General features: G+C 51.8%; 8 protein-coding genes across 8 annotated transcripts; 2 read left to right on the top strand and 6 right to left on the bottom strand.

The window, feature by feature from the left end:
* Positions 1–1,554: 1,554 nt before the first annotated feature.
* BO87DRAFT_425101 (mitogen-activated protein kinase) lies at positions 1,555–2,762 on the top strand (the record flags this gene model as incomplete). The annotated part of the gene is made up of 4 exons (XM_025627277.1): positions 1,555–1,664; positions 1,712–1,907; positions 1,956–2,685; positions 2,734–2,762. The coding sequence occupies 4 exons, from the start codon at positions 1,555–1,557 to the stop codon at positions 2,760–2,762; spliced, it is 1,065 nt and encodes a 354-aa protein (XP_025480495.1).
* Positions 2,763–3,119: 357 nt separating this feature from the next.
* Positions 3,120–4,314, bottom strand: BO87DRAFT_415261 (uroporphyrinogen-III synthase HEM4; the record flags this gene model as incomplete). Its single annotated transcript, XM_025626678.1, has 2 exons — positions 3,938–4,314; positions 3,120–3,871 (listed from the first exon to the last, which is right to left on the bottom strand). Exons 1-2 carry the CDS (start codon positions 4,233–4,235, stop codon positions 3,120–3,122), a joined length of 1,050 nt encoding a protein of 349 aa, XP_025480494.1. The 5' UTR covers positions 4,236–4,314.
* An 85-nt stretch (positions 4,315–4,399) lies between these two features.
* BO87DRAFT_375817 (complex I NDUFA9 subunit family protein) lies at positions 4,400–6,135 on the bottom strand. Its single transcript, XM_025623135.1, has 9 exons — positions 5,875–6,135; positions 5,804–5,817; positions 5,676–5,738; positions 5,531–5,625; positions 5,385–5,476; positions 5,191–5,332; positions 4,985–5,143; positions 4,603–4,938; positions 4,400–4,552 (listed from the first exon to the last, which is right to left on the bottom strand). Exons 1-9 carry the CDS (start codon positions 5,991–5,993, stop codon positions 4,454–4,456), a joined length of 1,119 nt encoding a protein of 372 aa, XP_025480493.1. The 5' UTR covers positions 5,994–6,135; the 3' UTR covers positions 4,400–4,453.
* Positions 6,136–6,306: 171 nt separating this feature from the next.
* BO87DRAFT_357107 (class I SAM-dependent DNA methyltransferase) lies at positions 6,307–7,776 on the bottom strand. Its single transcript, XM_025621392.1, has 3 exons — positions 7,415–7,776; positions 7,190–7,361; positions 6,307–7,119 (listed from the first exon to the last, which is right to left on the bottom strand). The coding sequence occupies exons 1-3, from the start codon at positions 7,450–7,452 to the stop codon at positions 6,598–6,600; spliced, it is 732 nt and encodes a 243-aa protein (XP_025480492.1). The 5' UTR covers positions 7,453–7,776; the 3' UTR covers positions 6,307–6,597.
* Positions 7,777–7,939: 163 nt separating this feature from the next.
* BO87DRAFT_332811 (proteasome regulatory particle lid subunit RPN9) lies at positions 7,940–9,476 on the top strand. Its single transcript, XM_025620385.1, has 3 exons — positions 7,940–8,303; positions 8,374–8,609; positions 8,669–9,476. The coding sequence occupies exons 1-3, from the start codon at positions 8,036–8,038 to the stop codon at positions 9,308–9,310; spliced, it is 1,146 nt and encodes a 381-aa protein (XP_025480491.1). The 5' UTR covers positions 7,940–8,035; the 3' UTR covers positions 9,311–9,476.
* Positions 9,477–9,522: 46 nt separating this feature from the next.
* Positions 9,523–13,814, bottom strand: BO87DRAFT_357100 (GPI-anchor transamidase subunit GAA1). Its single transcript, XM_025621391.1, has 11 exons — positions 13,131–13,814; positions 12,928–13,065; positions 12,775–12,856; positions 12,655–12,720; positions 12,482–12,603; positions 12,226–12,429; positions 11,945–11,962; positions 11,483–11,774; positions 11,161–11,399; positions 10,227–11,095; positions 9,523–10,165 (listed from the first exon to the last, which is right to left on the bottom strand). The coding sequence occupies exons 1-11, from the start codon at positions 13,321–13,323 to the stop codon at positions 9,677–9,679; spliced, it is 2,712 nt and encodes a 903-aa protein (XP_025480490.1). The 5' UTR covers positions 13,324–13,814; the 3' UTR covers positions 9,523–9,676.
* Positions 13,815–13,997: 183 nt separating this feature from the next.
* Positions 13,998–15,065, bottom strand: BO87DRAFT_375811 (dienelactone hydrolase family protein). Its single transcript, XM_025623134.1, has 4 exons — positions 14,909–15,065; positions 14,515–14,843; positions 14,333–14,450; positions 13,998–14,271 (listed from the first exon to the last, which is right to left on the bottom strand). The coding sequence occupies exons 1-4, from the start codon at positions 14,994–14,996 to the stop codon at positions 14,069–14,071; spliced, it is 738 nt and encodes a 245-aa protein (XP_025480489.1). The 5' UTR covers positions 14,997–15,065; the 3' UTR covers positions 13,998–14,068.
* A 925-nt stretch (positions 15,066–15,990) lies between these two features.
* BO87DRAFT_434418 (Ytp1 family protein) lies at positions 15,991–18,119 on the bottom strand (the record flags this gene model as incomplete). Its single annotated transcript, XM_025627713.1, has 4 exons — positions 17,698–18,119; positions 16,993–17,636; positions 16,238–16,939; positions 15,991–16,176 (listed from the first exon to the last, which is right to left on the bottom strand). The coding sequence occupies exons 1-4, from the start codon at positions 17,957–17,959 to the stop codon at positions 15,991–15,993; spliced, it is 1,794 nt and encodes a 597-aa protein (XP_025480488.1). The 5' UTR covers positions 17,960–18,119.
* Positions 18,120–18,154: the final 35 nt, after the last annotated feature.

Genomic DNA, 18,154 nt, shown 5'->3' with positions numbered 1-18,154 from the left:
CCAAATAGTTCTGTTTTAACCAGTTGGTCTGTCTCGCTGCCAGTTGCTTCAGGCCATCTCGCCTCCAACTGGATAAGATGGAATTTCCCTTAACTTTCGGACTTTCCCACTGGTGGCTGTTTGTTGGTGGTCATAGTTACTACTAGTAGTAGGTGGTTTTCTCCATTGTTGGTTCAAGTGCTATATTTATCAATTTCAACTTCCCCCCCCTGGCCCTTCAAACTTCCCTAAACTACAGCTTGTGGCTTATCTGCTATCGAGTGTCGTTCCTTGGGTCGGTGCCTTCTATCGATAACTTGCTCCACGTTTTCCGGGTCTTCTTTGGAGCATCCCGAGATTTGGTAGGCTCTCTCTCTCTCTCTCACTCCCCCTCATCTGTGTTGCGTCTTCAAAGAAGTGAGAGGCCACGCATTCACTGCGCAAGAACACTTGTTCCCTCTCTCTCTCTCTCTATTAATCTATTGTAGCTATTGTTGTCAAGTTCCTGTTTGTTACTCATCTCCCTCATCCTCTTTCTTCTTTCATCTCTCTGTCCCTCTCTCTTCATCCTCTTCATCCAGCCCCACCCCACTCTGGCCGATCCGCGCCCGGTTTATTAACTTCCAACTACGTACGCTAGTCTCCTCATTGCTTCCTACTACTGCCTTCACTATTGCTCTGTGTCTCTCCATCCCCTCTCCACATCCCCTCGAACTGCTCCTGCTGTCTTGTTCTCCCTCCTCCTGCGCTTACTCTCTTCTGTGTTCCCCCCCCTCTCCGATCTGCCCCTGGTGTGTTTCCACTGCCTATTCGAGAAAGCTCAAAGAACCCTTTGAAACTGACTCGCGGTTGCATAGCGCAAGCTACGATACAACGGAATTAAAAATAGAACGGAACTGTGAAACGCCAGACGGAGTGTGAAAATAGCTCCTCAACATTGGTAAGTTCATCTCCTTTTCAGCGACATCTTGCCTCTTGACCTGCGTATTACAAAAGGTTCTCTCCGCTCGTGTTGGATCGGTTCATTGACATCACTCAGTTCCTTTTTAGGTCATCACATACTGTACATCCACCGCACGTCCTTGCTGAGCGGCTCACCCAGTCTGCCTCACGACCAATCGCTACTGGTTCCCGATTCTACATTGAATCCCTCACATCCCGAACGTACAGGCGCCTCCGAAACTCCTGGCGGCTACTTGCGGGTCCTCCGTGGTTTCGATTGCAGACGCGCTGTACCCCGCTTCCGATCCTTGACAGCTCCCGAACGACTGTCACTCGTCTACCACTCTCGCCCTAGCATGCGCATTGGCGGTTATTAGCCTCCCACGATAACCAACTTCAATCGAGAGCCCTCCTGTAAGCGCTAGCCTGGTGTCTGTTGCTTGAACATGTGGTGGGTCGCGGTGTTACTCAATAGGCCATCTTGTTGCTGCATGTGACGGGCCTACCTTGTCGCTTCAGAGGGTGTCATGAGATGTGATGAGATGGTATAATGAGAACACGGCCCAACACTACTGATTGCAGCATATACGCTCATCGACTTCGACTGACACTTGATAGTACACAGCCGCAAACATGGTGCAGCAAATGCCTCCTCAAGGGGGGTCGCGCAAGATCTCTTTCAACGTTTCCGACCAGTATGAGATCCAGGATGTTATTGGTGAGGGAGCTTACGGTGTCGTTTGGTGAGTTGCTCACATGTAAATGATGGCGGCGTACTAATGAACCCAAGCTCTGCTATTCACAAGCCCTCTGGCCAGAAGGTCGCCATCAAGAAGATCACTCCCTTCGACCACTCGATGTTCTGCTTGCGGACTCTGCGTGAGATGAAGCTGCTGCGCTACTTCAACCACGAGAACATCATCTCCATTCTGGATATCCAGAGGCCTCGGAACTATGAGAGCTTCAACGAGGTGTATCTGATTCAGGTAACACTCATTGCTGATGATCAGAGAATATGGAACTGACGGATCTAGGAACTCATGGAGACGGATATGCACCGGGTCATTCGTACCCAGGACCTCTCCGATGACCACTGCCAATACTTCATCTACCAGACTTTGCGTGCGCTCAAGGCCATGCACTCCGCCAACGTCCTCCACCGTGATCTCAAGCCCTCCAACCTTCTCCTCAACGCAAACTGCGACCTCAAAGTCTGTGACTTTGGTCTGGCCCGGTCAGCCGCATCGACCGACGACAACTCTGGGTTCATGACGGAATACGTCGCGACGCGTTGGTATCGTGCCCCAGAGATTATGTTGACGTTCAAAGAATACACCAAGGCGATCGATGTCTGGAGTGTCGGCTGTATTCTGGCAGAAATGCTGAGTGGAAAGCCGCTGTTCCCCGGAAAAGACTACCACCACCAACTGACTCTGATTCTTGATGTCCTTGGCACACCAACCATGGAGGACTACTACGGCATCAAGTCTCGTCGGGCCCGGGAGTACATTCGCTCACTGCCCTTCAAGAAGAAGATCCCCTTCCGCGCAATGTTCCCCAAGAGCAACGAGTTGGCGCTTGACCTTCTGGAGAAGCTCCTGGCGTTCAACCCTGCGAAGCGTATCACTGTCGAGGAGGCGTTGCGTCATCCGTACCTGGAGCCCTACCATGACCCCGATGACGAGCCCACGGCGCCCCCGATTCCCGAAGGCTTCTTTGATTTCGACAAGAACAAGGATGCACTCAGCAAGGAGCAATTGAAGCGTGAGTAATACCGCCTACATTGGAGAGTCTTATTACTAACATGCGCAGTCCTGATCTACGAGGAGATTATGCGGTAAAGGCTTCACGAGTCGATGAATGCAATTGATATACCACCCGACACGGAACAAAGGCAGAGCCTGACATGATGGACGGAGTTGGCTTAGCACATACCCATGATGCATAGAGAACAGGCCGCAGCAGCGCGTGCCCTGTACGCAGTAATATGTCGAATAGCCCATATGTGAGGGAGTCATGACTGCAGCATCTCATTATTATTGTTGATGTTGATGTGGAAGCGGCGTGCAGTTTCAGCGATAGTCCAGCTTGAATATACATTACGTTAGCGATTGATAGAGTGGTATGAACTTCTTAAGCTAAGGGTATATACACATCACAGGTATCTTACACCACCAACACCCACCCCCCCCAATATTCTAAGAGGAAGTCTTCATCTCCCTCATAAACCTCTCAATCCCCTCCCCCACCCCCTCAGGACTCGGCCTCTCCGCACAAACATCCGCCTCGAACCCAAACTCCCTCCTCAAATAATCCCTCGTCGTCGGCCCAATCGTCGCAACAAAGAACCTCCTCCTCTCCCCATCCCCATCCACCTTCCCCCAACCACAACCACTACCATCCTCATTACCCAAATACCCCAACCCCCTCAACATCCCCTCACACCCCGTCGGCGAAAACACCACCGTCCACACCACCCTCCCTTTCCCCTCCTCCCCCTCCTCCCCAGTATTATCATTATTCCTCATAACCTCCCTCTCCCTCTCAACCACCCCCCTAAAACTCTCCTCAAACCCCTCCATCACCCCCGTCTCATACACAACCACCTCATCCACACCAACATACTCCCCGGGAGGGAGATCAGGATTTGTTAGTGTCCGCGGGATAATATCCCGTCGTTGTTCGCCGACGAGGAAAAGTAACGGTGGCTTGTATACATCATCCCCATTGGGATTTGATGATGACGACGACGTCGTAGTATAAAGAGAATTATAGTGTTCGAGAATATACTTCGCTAACGCCTCTCCATTCCCTGTATCTGCGCCGTGGATGCTCGCGTGCGGTAGGTATTTGTCAACGATGGTCGTGAGGGAGCGGGATGTTGCGGGTCCGACGGTGTAGATGGGGAGGTTTTGGGAGGAGGTTTTTAATGTGGTTAGTGCTGAGATGTCTGCTTCTTGTTAGTCTCTGTGTGATTGTTGATTTTGTATGGTGTGGTAGTGGTGGGGTAAATTACCATCGTCAAGTTCAGCAAGGACTCTCCCGAAGCCTTCGACTGCGCGCTGGCTGGTGAAGATTAAGCCGCCGTATTTTCGGTCATTATTCTTCTGAGAAGGGAGTAATTGGCCGGATGTGAAGAGCTCGCGGATGGAGCGTAGTCTCTCGGTGTGGAAGTTGTGTGAGAGGACTGGGATGAAGGTGGGTGTGTAGTTGCTGGTGGGGTGGTGGAAGTAGTCGGAGTAGTTGTCGTGCGGGGTGGATTTGGTTTTGAGGAGGATTATGGGAGGTTTGTTGGTATTTTCTGGGGAGGTCATTGTGTTGATTTGTATTCAATTGGGGGTGTGGTGGTGTGGTTGTGGTGGTGGACGAGGATGAGATTGAGGGTTGTTGTTGTTGTTGTTGTTGTGGTGGTGAAGTGGGATGGACGGATGCGGAGATGCCGCGGCTATTCTTCTACTGAGTAATACAACTACACTGTGACGGAACAAACGAAATTTGGGTCTAGTAGGTTATGTACACTAAAAAAAACAGACTACTGGTCGTCCAGAACGTGCAGGTACTTCTTCTCCTCCTGTCTCTCGCGCTCCGTGGCCGGAGGGAGATCGTAGTACGAGGCGCTACGGTAGCCCAGCTGCATATTGTTAGTTTCTGAGAGGATTGATTTAGTTAAGGGTTGCTTACCAGGTAGTGGAAGGTCAGAGTGCTGAGGTCGACAGGCTCAATGTCGAGATCCTTGAACGTCTTGGCGTTGGGGTCGATCACCTGGTCGATGAACTCACGCTCCACCTCGTCGGCGGAGATGGTGGGCCACCAGAGGTACTTGTTCAGGTAGTAAGCCAGAGGCTTGAGGATGGCCTTGGGCACGTTGACGTGACGGCGGTGCTTGACAATTTCGCGGTCGACCAGCTCGGCAATCTCGGCGGTGGAGTAGTTCTTGGGGCCGTACAGCTCGAAGGTCTGACCGACGGTGCTGTCGTCGTGCAGCATGCGCTCCAGAGCAGTACCGACATCAATGGCCTATGCATGTTAGCTCAATCCCAACAAAGTCAACCTCTTAACATACGTGAACGGGCCAGTAGCGCTCCTGCATGTGGTTCGATGTGAGGAGGTTGGTCACACGAGCGAGCTTGTGGAGGAGGTTGTCCTCGAAACCGAACATGGGCGCAGGGCGGACGATGGTGGTCTCGGGGTAGATGTTGCGGACGATCTCCTCACCCCAGGCCTGCGACAATCAGTATGAAAGTAACTATGGCGGATCGATCCACGGACCTTGGTCGCAAAGTACTCGGAAGGAGAGTCCCGGCTGGCGTTGTAGGAAGAGACGTGGATGAAGCGGTCAACGTCGTACTTGGCAACAGCCTCAACGATGCGCTCCGTACCGTCGACGTGGACGTCAGTGTAGGAGAAGTTCCTGCCCAATTATTAGCAGCGCGTCGCTTGTCTCGTGCCCATGGATCACTGACTTGGTGGGATATTGACGACCGACAAGGTTGTAGACAACATCGGAATGGCGCACAGCCTCCTCGATGGACTGGGTGTTGCGCAAGTCGTATTCCTAGACCACGATTAGTGGGCCAAGCCAAACCACCCAACTTCTGACGGATCATACAATGAAGTTGACACGGCCAAGGTCACCAGTGACCTTCAAGTGTCTCTTCGTCATCTCCTCACGATAAGGGACGACAACGGTGCATCCCTGCGTAGCTGGAAGGCGTCAATTCCTGTGCTCCCTCCCAACCAATTGACCAACATACCGAGCTTGTTGACGATGTAACGACCGAGGAAACCAGTAGCACCGAAGACGGTCGCGGTGTGACCTAGAGTAGAGCAATTTTAGCCATCTGGTAGCGTGAGACCGGCGCGGCAGAAGAGGGATATGTACCTCCCAAAGAGGACCTGTAGCAAAGACTAGTTAGCATCGCGGAGCTCCATCACAACGGCAATGCGCCTTACCGGCCACCCTGGACCTTCAGAATCGGCTTTCCAGTTCTAGTGATCGCGACATCCTGAAGATTCCGGCGCTGGATCTGGAATCGGATCTTGGGGGCGGGGACAAATGCCCTGGCGCCCATGGCGGAATTGACGGCCCGGGACGTCTGCATGGTCTCAATTCTGGATATGAAACGGACGAGACCACCGAACTGCGTCCGGATCGGTGTTTCAATGGACAATGGTGAGGAGAGGGGAGAGAGCGTAGCTCGACGTCAGGACTTGTACTGCAGCTGGTCGAAAGTCGTGGTCCCGAATATCCTGGAGTTGGCACGGGACTTGGCGCTAGTCCTTTTTCGGACAGCACCCTCGACCTTTCAATTGTCTGCCAACTCTTTCCTACTTGTCCTTCAGACAATTGTGTGATTGATTAAGTATCTAGACGAATGAATCTTTCAGCCATCAAAATCTACATACACATCTAGCTATGGAGGCGTGGTTATGGCCGTCACTGCATTTCACACCGGATCGCGTCTGACTATTCGAAGCCTCTGATTGGTTGCTAGGCGCTCATCATCGTCATGTCGAGATCCAAATGAACCTACCACTAACAACCAAGAACTACAAAGTCAATTGCTGCAGAACCTGTGGACTATGAACATCGCATTACTGCTGAACGGACATGAGGCTTGTCATATCGCATTTATAAGCTAATCACCAAAGCATAAGCAACCTATTCCTTTGCTATCACGCACGCTGCCCACGAGCAATGAATATGGTCTTCAGATGCTCTTTCCCATCCTTGCGGAATACAACCTGCTCCTTCGAAATATCATATTTGAAGCCCGTCCCAAGTCCTGCTTCTTCGTACAGCTGCTTCATTTGATCCATGGTGAAGCCGTGGCTTTTGACCGTATGCGCAGCATCGCCAAAGCCATGCTCAACATTGTGACAATGGCCATGGTGGTGATCGTCTGGCACAATGTCGACAATTACGCACACACCACCTTTCTTCAGACGCTCTCCAAAGCGGGCCATGGCTAACTCTGGTCTCTCGAAGTGGTGAAGGGCCATGCTGACAACCACGAGATCAAAGCCAAAGTACTCGGGCCCTGAGAGCTCTGCCGGAGCAGACTCAGCCAAAAGGTCACCCTTGAGTGCGACCATCTTGTCTTCATAGCCCGCTTCTTTGGCATTGTTGTTGTACTCGCTAATCATATTATCCGAAACGTCAAGTCCAACGATCTTCGAGACATAAGGTGCCAACGTCTATGAAATTAACTCGCGGTTCATGACCATGCTACTTCAATAGCAATGCGAACGAGACATAGTAACTTACCAAAGAAACAGGCCCAGTCCCACATGCATACTCTAACATCTTGATATCTTTCCCCTTTCCAGCCTCAGTGTCGATCCATGCATCATTGATCCAAGGACGGTGACTGTCCACCAGTCTGCAAATGGATTCCAGGATACTTTTGAAGTCGCTGGTGTAGGACTTGGCCAGCTTGCTGTAAAGTATAAGACAATATCATCAAGCAAAGAAAAGGTGGTGTGCACATACTCAAAGTACTGACGGTTCCTCTCTGTGTGCTCTGCCATGTCTAGGTAGAGATTCGGCTTAGGTATCAGAGTATAGGTATTTATAAATGATTTATATGATCAATTGCTATTGGGAAAAGATCTTGGGATGGCTACGAGTGAGGAGGAAGGTGGACGTAGAGAGCCATATTTATAGCTTGCTTGACCATGGCTGAGCAGACTGACCAGAAGCTTACAGTAGGCAAGTTCGGAGACATATCGGATACTTCTTGTAAACCCTCCAATGTCGCCGCCAAGTTGATCCCTAAAGCGGATTAGGCACCTTCAGCTAATACGCTCACAGAAGGACCAGCAATTTCTGCCCAACGAATGAATGAATGAATGGATACGCTAGTTCTCACCCTAAATGAAGCCGGATAAGTTGCGATAACTATACTGCAGTAGACGGTAGATGATGTAGGATGTCATGTGCCTCACCGCCCGAGCTCGACGGCGCTGCATCACGACCAGCTCCGCTTCCACTTCAGATCAGCTTCCCTGCCTCCATCCTCCCCCCATTACGTCCGTTCTCCTTCTCCCTCCTCCCGGTCTTTCATCCATCTTATCCTAGACCTCATACCGTATTTCCTAATCCTCCTCCAACATGGAGAACCAAAGGATCTCCGATTTCCTCGCCGACCAGCTGCAGCAAGCTCCCGAGCAATGCCAGGCCTACTTCCTGAGCTTCGAAGATTACTGGGAACGCAAACTATGGCATCAGCTTACGGATTCTTTGATTGAATTCTTCCGTCTACCAGAGAGCGCTGCCCAGCGACTACCGATATTCAAGAGTTTCGTCCTCAGCTTCGCCGACAGAATCAATCAGCTGAAGTTCGTCTCGCTGGGGTTGATGGCGTCAACAGAATGCTCAAGTTCGTATTCCAGCTAATCGCTACTTGGATTTTCGCAACCCAAAGGCATCGCTAACACTATTGCTATCAGATGACCAAGAACGCCTCACCTTCCTCACATCGCTGGCAGACAAAGTCAACAAGCCCGAGTCACAAGATGCTTACATCTACGCCCTCGCGGATGTCGCCAACGTCAAGCAACGGCTACAAGACCTGAACGGTGCGCAGAAGGACCTGGAGACATGCCAGAAAGTGCTAGACACGTTCGACTCCGTTGAGACTGTGGTGCACGCATCCTTCTACAAAGTCAACGCGGACTACTACCACGTATGTTCCCCCCGCACCCGCCACCTAGACCTCACTAACCCTTCTACCCACATCCACAGGCCAAACAAGAATTCGCCTCCTTCTACAAGAACGCCCTCCTCTACCTCGCCTGCATCAACCTCGAGGATCTCAGTGAAGCCGAGCGCGTCTCCCGCGCATACAACCTTAGCGTGGCCGCGCTCGTCTCCGACACTATCTACAACTTCGGTGAACTCCTCCTGCACCCGATCCTGGACTCTCTCACCGAGACGCCGCACAGCTGGCTGCGCGAGCTCCTGTTCGCCTTCAACCGCGGCGACCTGACCGCCTACGACGTCCTCGCCGGAAACATCTCCAAGAACCAGCTGCTCGAGCAACACCGCATTTTCCTGTACCAGAAGATCTCCCTGTCCGCGCTGACGGAGATGGTCTTCCGTCGCCCCCCGCACGACCGCAACCTGACTTTCTCGTCCATCTCCGCCGAAACAAAGGTCAAGCCCCAGGAGATCGAGCACCTGATCATGAAGGCCTTGTCGCTGGGTCTGCTCAAGGGTGCCATTGATCAGGTGGCCCAGGTGGCCCAGATCAACTGGGTGCAGCCGAAGGTTCTGGATATGAAGCAGATTGAGGGCATGCGGAACCGTCTGAAGGATTGGGATGCTGGTGTCAACCAGCTGGGTCACTGGATCGAGGGCGTTGGAAAGGATGTGTGGGCTGCATAGGTCCCATTTTCTATCTCTTTTATATCGTCTTCTGTTCCTTATGATTAGTCCTGTCTGATGGGTAAAAGACTTACCATGCATGTATGTACGAACAAGTACTAGAACCTCATTATAATTGAGATCTACGAAGCCCTCTCTAGCTCTCTTTACACTCACATCCACAATAACATCTGATATGATGTAACTTTCAACCTATACATACATAAATGCATGCCTATTATAATACAGAAACAGAAAAAGAAACAACGAACTATTGATCTATCCATCCTTGCCTCCACCTACGTAAGACTTCTTCTACCCATCAGTCATGTATTGAAGCCCCTGGTCCGACTCCCCACAACATAAACTCAACTTATTCTCATTCGATCAAGACGAAAACAACGAGAACCCCACCAACGCACACCCGGCCACCCAAGCAGGCCACCAAACACACCAAACAACGACCTGCGTCCATACGCCCCAGACATCCCACCCGAAAGCGGCTTGCGTCAAGACCGTCTCGACATCAGCGCCGAAGTACCAGCACGCTGCGAGCAGAACGACAGGCGGGGAAAGCACATTCAATAGTGCCAAAGCGAGCGTACTGAGGATGTATCTGAGGGTACGGGAGGTGGTTTGCGGGTTGATGCGGTGGATGAAGCTTAGCGGGGCGCAGAGGAGACCGACCATGAAGGAGAGAGAGAAGTTGAGGGTTGCGAGGGTGGAGAGGAAGAGGCCGAGGATGAGGAGGGAGAAGGATTTAATGAGGTGGTATTGTTGTGGGTGGGGGGTTAGGGTGTGGAATAGGGTGGCGGAGAGGAGGAGGGGGAGGATGAAGTTGGCGAGGATGCTGGTGTAGGTTGCTGTTGGGTAGTACTGCGTTGGTTGTTAGAAATGAGTTTGGGTTGTCATAGGGGAGGGGTGAAGGGATACGGACCTGGTGGGGGATGTTGTTGAAGATGTAGAGGGGGATTAGACCCAGGAGATGGAGGCTGACGACGAGAGTGAGCGGGAGGGCCAGTTGACGTTCTATGATGTTGTTACTGGTGTCTGCTTTCGCGGGTGGTGCTTGTTTGTCGTCGTGCTTCTCGGTAGCTGTGGTTGCAACTTGTTCTTTCGTGGGCTTCGAGGCTTGCTGCGAGCCAGGGTAGTAGCCTGTCCGGAGCCAGAGAGCGATTGCCATAATGGTGAAGTTACCGGCAATCAACATCGCGCTAGGGAGATATGTGCCGATGCTGACGAACCGGTTGGTCTGCATGAGAAGATAGAAGAAGAAACTCTGGTGCAGGTGCTCGAGGAGGTTGTTCAAGCTGCGGCAGAGACTCTCAACTGTGCGGCCCAGTGCCATCTCATCTTGCCAGCCTTCGCCCTTCGTCTGGAGGGTGATAGCATCAATGTGATACGGCATGAAACTGCTGTGAGGACCCGTGGCATAGCCAAAGCCCTGCTTGACCATTCCTCTCATAATGGTCTGCAACCGCATCTCGTAACTATCATCGTGATCCCACATCTCCTGCAGATTGGTCCCGATGCCCATCTGCCCACCGGTAATAGATATAGCCGTGTTGAACAAATCCAAGTTGGGCAACTGGCCATTAACACCGTCATAGAGAATATGCAGAGACTCGAAGCGATGGTCAAACGGGTATTCAATCACCAAGCCTCCCTGCAAAGCACCGCTCTTCAAGGGAAGGGGCTGCACAAACGCCGGCTGCATATCATGGTATGCGTCAATCCACGCCTGAGTGCCTGCCTTACTGTCCGGCGGAAACAAGAAAATAATATCCTTCGACCACAGTGACCACCCTGTTCTCCATCCAATTAGCAAACCATACCACATCTCATAACCACTGACAAAGAAAGCCACCCACGCTTAAAGTATCTCGCCAACGTAAGCGCAAGCGTGGCGCCATTCAAATTTAGCTCATCCTCCACGGTATTCCATGCCGCCACGAGCACAATAGCTTCGGTGGCATCTCCTCGCGGCGCCTGAATAATCGCGTAGACATTCTGTCCCTGATGCGTAATCCCTGACGACGTGTATTCGTAGTTTTGCGTGGCGACTTTCAATCCGGTAGCTTTCAATATCGATTGAATCTTATCCGACACACTAAGCAGCATTATATGTCCAGTCAGCCAATCGAATTTAAATCGTACACCCATTCGCGGCGGTGCGGAGCTCCAGCAACATACGCAGGAGTAAAGGCATCATTCCATGCTTCCTGTCCCTCGGCAGTCTGCCCTTCAAGTACCCCCTCTAGCTCCTTCTTGTATCCGCGGAAGATGTGCTGCTCGCTACCGGAGAAATAGGCGTGGACTTGACCCGGCAGGAGCGCGTTCTCGGAGATGTAGGTCTGTCGGGAGTAATCGTTGAGGGGGAGTAGGAGGAGCCAAACAACGCCGGCGACGATGCAGATGAAGGAGAGGATGTGCGGTAAGTGCACGAAGAGGAAGTGAGGGTTACTCCGCACTTTGCGGATCGCAGCTGTTATGAATACATGTCAGCGTGGTCTGGTCTCGTTCGAGGTGTCCTTCGCGACAATCCGGGGTAAGGTGGAGGGTGAGTAGCATGGAGCTGTAGGGGAGGCAAAGGCAAAAAGGGGGCAACGAGTTTCGTAGATAGAGCGTTAAAGTAGAACTCAATTTGTATCTTACATTTCAAGGCCATGAGATCTGAAGCATTAGGGAACCAAATCCCATGGTGATGGTGGTGCTTGATCGGAGCAAGATGTCCACCGCCGCTACGGAGCACTAATCGATCTGCCCGCAAATTTACGTCAACCGCTATAGACCACCTGCACAACTTCCCCTAGATTCAGTATTATTTGCTTTCCCCGCAATATTGCGAGTCACTATTGAATGCCGTATAATGCTAATTAAATATGCACAAGAATGTATCCACTTAGGTATAGCGTTAGTTCTTAGTCCTCACGGACCAAGGCGTTGCGATGAGCCGAGGAAGCTCATCGGGGTTCCCCTTTCTCCGCCGGTGGTAGTCGTGGGAAGGACTCCATAACGGCCGTACGTCTTCTGATCCACTGACACGTAGTGTGGCAGTCTTCCGAGCAAATTGAGCTTGCCCTCAATCCATCTCAGAACCTTCTCCGGGGGAACGAAAATCTTGAGGACCCCAAGGCCGACTGTCGAGCGGATTAGCTGTGAATCGAGGTCTACAGAAGAACAATTACTTACGCAAGTATCCGACCAGGATAGCGCATAGATGGCCAAGGAAGCTGGTGTTCGGCACAAGAATCGAGACAAGAGCGCATGCGAATAGGGGCGACGTCCACGTGGGAATTTTAGTCGACCCGAGACTAAAGCCGCATTAGTCGGGAACTGAGACAAAGACTGGTGCTCGAACATACCTAAAGTAGGGGTTTGATTTGAAGGTCCGAATGGCCTCGGAGCCCAGGAGAAGGAAGACCCAGATACTGAAGACCCATTAGATACCGTCTCACAACCCGGCGATGCTACAGAGCACTCACCTTGAACCCACGACCGCAGTATTCCTATGCAAAACAAACTTCTCAATCAGAATATAAATGCCTGCAGGGAGCGTAGAAAGAGCTAAACGAGAAGCAAACATCCATTAGCACATTCGTCCAACCATCCTAGATCACGCCAAGGAGCAGACTTACGCCCAATGAACAGCGCAACGGCGGTCAATGTGCCATGCTCGGCCTCAAAGCGCTCCAACAAGGGCGTGAGCGCCAGTATATTCAAGAAGGCATGGAAGAATCCCAAGTGGATGAAAGGGTAGGTGTTAAGACGGTACACTGTCCTAAGAGTCAGAACCTGGCTGTACTTGCAAGCAAGGCCACGTGTGCCCGAAGAGACATACTAGTGCCGAATCCAACCTCCTCTGGTATCACGGAGCCCCATTGTACCACACTCCAGATTGTCTGAAGCTCCAGTAGCCAGAATAAAATAATCGCTAGAAGTACGAGCCGGGTGAAAAGCGGTAGGCGGAGGACGTAAGATCGTACCCTGGACGGGTTGAAGGGTAGCGGCGGAAGGGCAGCGGGAGTGGCCATGGTCGAGTGCGAATGGCCGTAGCAAGGCGATATGTCAAGGCAAGTTTATTACAACGATAGATGAAGGTCGATAGTATCGCAGGCGGAATATATCAATGAAGGCGCCGTGGAAGTCGAGGTGCGATGTACAACACGGGACTGGCGGAGTCTAGGGAGCGATGGAATAGCCACGAGGGCTTGGGAGTGTCTCGTGTGGTCGAGAGGAAGGAGCGGAACCGAGTAGGACAATTCGAGAGATGGTATTTCTGTTGGTTTTGATAAAGGACTTATGAACTTTGAATCATTGGCAATGACTAGTTTTGAAGCCACGGGATGCAATGCACGCAAACTCCGGTATACGCGACGGGAATTGAGCCAAGATGAAACAAGCCAACGGATGGAACTCAAACAGCGCAGAAAAATAGCGGGAAACAATAAGTTAGAAGATAAGGCCAGACAGCCCCAGGGAAGAGAGCAGAGGCACTACTTTAGTGCTTTCCGGGGGTGGCTGGATCTGGTTGCTCTTAAACTGAAAGCTGATCTGGTCTCGCCTTTTCTCTTCGCAGCGCGGATCCTCCGGGGTCACGTGGAAGATAACGCTTATCGTTCCTTTATGCTTTACAGAGTAACCAACTTCGTTGCTTAATTCTCTCTACACAGATTTCTTTCGCTTTGATAATTACCGAAATTATCATGCCTCATGCAGGTTCATTATCTAACTAATGGTAACATGTACAGAAGATGCCGCTAATTCTACCTCAAACATTTACAGGTACTGCTTGAACCAGTTGACGGCCTGGCAGAAAGCCTGCTCCTTGGACCACTTGAAGTGGGGGACGCTCAAGTCAGCGCGGACAGCGAAGCCGTGGGAGACACCGCTGTACAGGTTGATCTGCCAGGGCTTGCCAGTCTTGATGAGGGTCTCCTCAGACTCGTGACGGAGCTGGGTGGTGAAGATGTTGTCGATTTCTGTTCAGACCAAGTCAGCATGCGCGGCCTCGCACGCGTTGCGATGAAGGATTCCACTCACGAGCAGCAGCAATGGACAGAGGGCCCTGGATGGCACCAAGCTCCTCGTGGGTGACGAAAGAGGGGTGGGCGTTGAAACCAACGTCGACCTGGCCGTCCTTCATGAAGCGGCAGACGTACTAAAAACACGCCTCGTTAGCAAACAATCACATAATACCTTTCGGCGAGTCGATTTCAACTTACCTTGGCACCGAAGCAGTAACCGACAGCGCCGATGCGCTTAACGCCCAAGTCTCCCTTGATGTACTTGATGGTCGACTCGACGATGGGGTCGACGTTGGCGGGCTGGTGGTTGGGGAACCAGGCACCAATGTCGAACTTGCCGGACTCCATGGCGACGGGGTCGACGGCGTCGCCGCTGAAAAGGTCGGGGAGGACACAGAGGTATCCATTGTTGGCGAACTCATCGGCGAGGAGCTTGGCGTTGTTGAAGAGACCGAAGATGTCGCTTAGGAAGAGGACAGCCTTCTCGGGGGTCTTGTTGTCCTTGGGGTAGACAATGTAGGTGTCAACTGTTCGGGAAAGATGGTATTAGAAGAGGGTCATGGTTCTAGAAAGGTCCAGTCGGATAACATACTGTTGTTGATCTTCTTGACTTCACCGACAGGGGTGCCTTCGTGCTTGAAGCCCTGGGCACAGCAAGCTCCCGGAGGGTTAGAGGCCATGGTGACGGGTGGTTAGGGTTGGTGTATTGAAGGGATGTATAGAAAAAAGGTATATGGGATAGTTCTAATGACAAGGATGTCAAGGGTGGGAATGGCGACTAGATATATCCACAGGGCTTTGCCTCAAATGAGCAGCATCCACTGTGAACCGTCTTCTTTCCCCAAAAATGCCCCTCCCCACTTGCTGCCCCTCACCCCATTACTAATGCCTGAATGACACGGTAGGATGTCCGACACCGCCCAATCATTTCGCTAGACATAATATTCAATTGCGCATGAGCCTATGTTACAGCCATTCAAGCAAAGGATGTGAAGTCGGCTACCAATAATATCCATCGTGGAGGTTATCAGAATTCGCCGGGTGGCGGTTCGTGTACCTTGAAAACGCCCCCCGAGAGTCTGCCGACCGGCAATTCTCGCCGACGTCGGGCGTCACGCTTTTTGGTTAAGCTTCGTCAGGCGGCTCGGATTTTAGCGAGTTTTAACCCCGGGATCTACCTCCACCGTCTGTTCAAGTGTGAAGAAGGGATCTGCACCTAGAGGATTCAGGGGAATTAACTTGGGGCATTATAGCTTGGTCTTAGACGAAGTTCTGGGTACGATAGAGGTAAAAGTAAATGTAGCTAGTCCATATACAATGGTATATTATGGTTTCATTATGTCGGCAGAACTAGGAAAGTCATAAATCACCTCCTCATTATCCTTCCATCACAGGGATATCATTCATTAAACACGGGGGCACATCAGAGATAAATAGGGTCATAGACAAGTCCGTAGTATATACTGTGGTCGTATTATGATCGTCACCCGATTGTCCGAGCCGCGACACCAGGCCGAAGAAAATCAAATGTCGTAAGGGGTATAATGCTGTCAAAAGCAGATGGTGTTGGTTTTGGGCGAGTATGTTCGTTTTGTTTTGCGCATCTGTCCGGTGTCGTCACCAAACTCGTCTCGAGTCAGATGGAGCCCGGCAGAACGGAAGACATGAATAAAATCAGGCGGAGGCCGGGAACTGGAAAGGCGGCAGCGCAGGGCGCGACTCCCGCTTCACCGCCCAGGCCTTCAGGGCAATGGAGAGAATTTCGCACGACATGATGAAGGCGGTCAGTCCCATAGTAACTGTGAACACAAACATCGCGTCGAGGTCATAGTACTCCAGGGTTTGAATCACGCTCCGGGTCTATCCTAAGAGTTAGCCAACATGTCCTGCGTACGAATTGCGGTTCCTTTGCTGAACTTACACTAAGCATGAAGACCAAACCACCCGAGATCAAGCAGAAAGCAGCGACGATCTCGGTTGGCGGGCGAGATGGAAGGTAAGAGGTCGGGGGCTTGAGGTACATGATGACATAGGTCATACCACGAGCCAGTGCAAAGCCGACCAGGAGGTTACCCCACTGCTTGTGCACCATGGTCGATACCATACTATCCTGGTGGTGCGAACCCATCATCATACCCAACAGAAGGATGACCAACGCAGGCATGGGGTTCAGTGACACGCCCTGGGTGTCAGGAAGCTGCCATGCGGTATCTGTCGACGTGTGCGCACTCATATGAGAGGGATATTGGAGAACTGTGCTGTTCAACCAGCCTTTGACGCGCTTTGACTCGAAGAGCATACCACAGAGACCGCCGCCGAAGAACATGATGGAGATGGACACATGCTCAAGGTCAGTGGCAGTCCATGCGCCACCCCAACTGGTGAGATGCTCCAAGAAAACGTTGGTGACGCCGTAGAGGAAGATCACGAACGATTCAGTGAATTCACCTGTGGGGATCTTGGCCTTCCATTTACCGACAATGGGACTGGACGGCTTCACGTTCCAGGCCCAGCCCAGGTCGGCCCAGCAGCCAAGCATACGTCCCAGAGTCAGAAGACCATACCAGAAAAAGATACCTCCTTTGATAAAGTGCGCAAGACCATTGAAGACCTCCTTGCCTCTCTGCAAACGCGCGTTAGCGAAGATCAACGAAGTGGCCCATACTAGAAACTTACCATAAGACCACCATAAGTCACACCACCGGTCGCGATAGCCACGAAGCCAAACGGCAAGATGATTCTGTCGATAACAGCATAGATGGTCGAGATGATGCGAAGCGCCCGAGTAGAGACCATACGAGGTACACGACTGGCAAGGAATCGGTCGGCGAAGGGGATGCGGAACCAACCGCGCGGTTGGGACGAGTGTTCGGGGAGCGGATCCTCGGGCTTTTCGAAACCGTCATACTCATCCGAAGGCGACGCACAAGAAGGCGACCCAGGGCGACTGTGGAGGGAAGAGGAGTTTCTCTCCGTGCCCTGTCCACTGTCGCGCGACCAGCGGTACGAATGGCGGATACCAGAGTACATCTGGGGGCTCTCCATCTCATCGGTAGAAACGGGAAGAAACGCTGCCCGTTCATAAGAAGTCGACTCCGACTCGCCTCTGCCGGCATAGGCAAAGATCAATGACATGATGACCTGCGCGCTCATGACCCAGGTTGCGATCCAGCCAATCTTGTGATGAGCGTTGTTCTCATACAAATCGGGGGTCTGGCTGTTGTAGATGATTCCAATAAGCAATCCCACCGCGTTGCATACCAAGAAAAGGAATTGCGACGGCAATGCGAAACGTGACCGTGCGATGCTGAACATGACCGCTGTTATTGCAAGTGTTAGTTTTCGGTGCTTTTGTGGAAAATATGTTAGAATGAGCTATACCTGTTGGCAGAATGAAGCACCAGGCGAGAATCATCAGACCGATGTGAACGGCAATCGCGGTGCCGTGTTTCCCATAGGCGAAGTAGCTCATGGGGGAATCGTCATCTGCCTCTGTAGACGATTCATGGGTGGACTCGCTGTGACTCATGTCCATACCCATGTTCATATCCATCGCTTCATCATCTCCGTGGGGAAGCGCATTCGCAACGGAGGCTAGAAGGAAAGCTGCCGCAAATGCGGCACGGGAAGCTCGCTGCCACATGAGGGGAGGAGCTTCTATATTATTACGGACGGGAAATCCAAAAAAAGAAAAGGGAAAGTATATCTCTTCGACGCGCGACAAACTGGAGTCAAGTGCGAGCAGGAGAGACGACTAAGAGATCAAGCCAACTCCCAGCTCCGCTTGTCGCAAGCAAGATGGCAGAAGAAATTTGTACGGAGGAAGCTGGGATGCGGA

Source organism: Aspergillus neoniger, assembly GCF_003184625.1.
Source record: "Aspergillus neoniger CBS 115656 unplaced genomic scaffold BO87scaffold_13, whole genome shotgun sequence".
NCBI lineage: Eukaryota > Fungi > Ascomycota > Eurotiomycetes > Eurotiales > Aspergillaceae > Aspergillus > Aspergillus neoniger.
The sequence above is the reverse complement of the archived record's forward strand: the minus strand, read 5'-3'. Positions and strand labels throughout refer to the sequence as shown.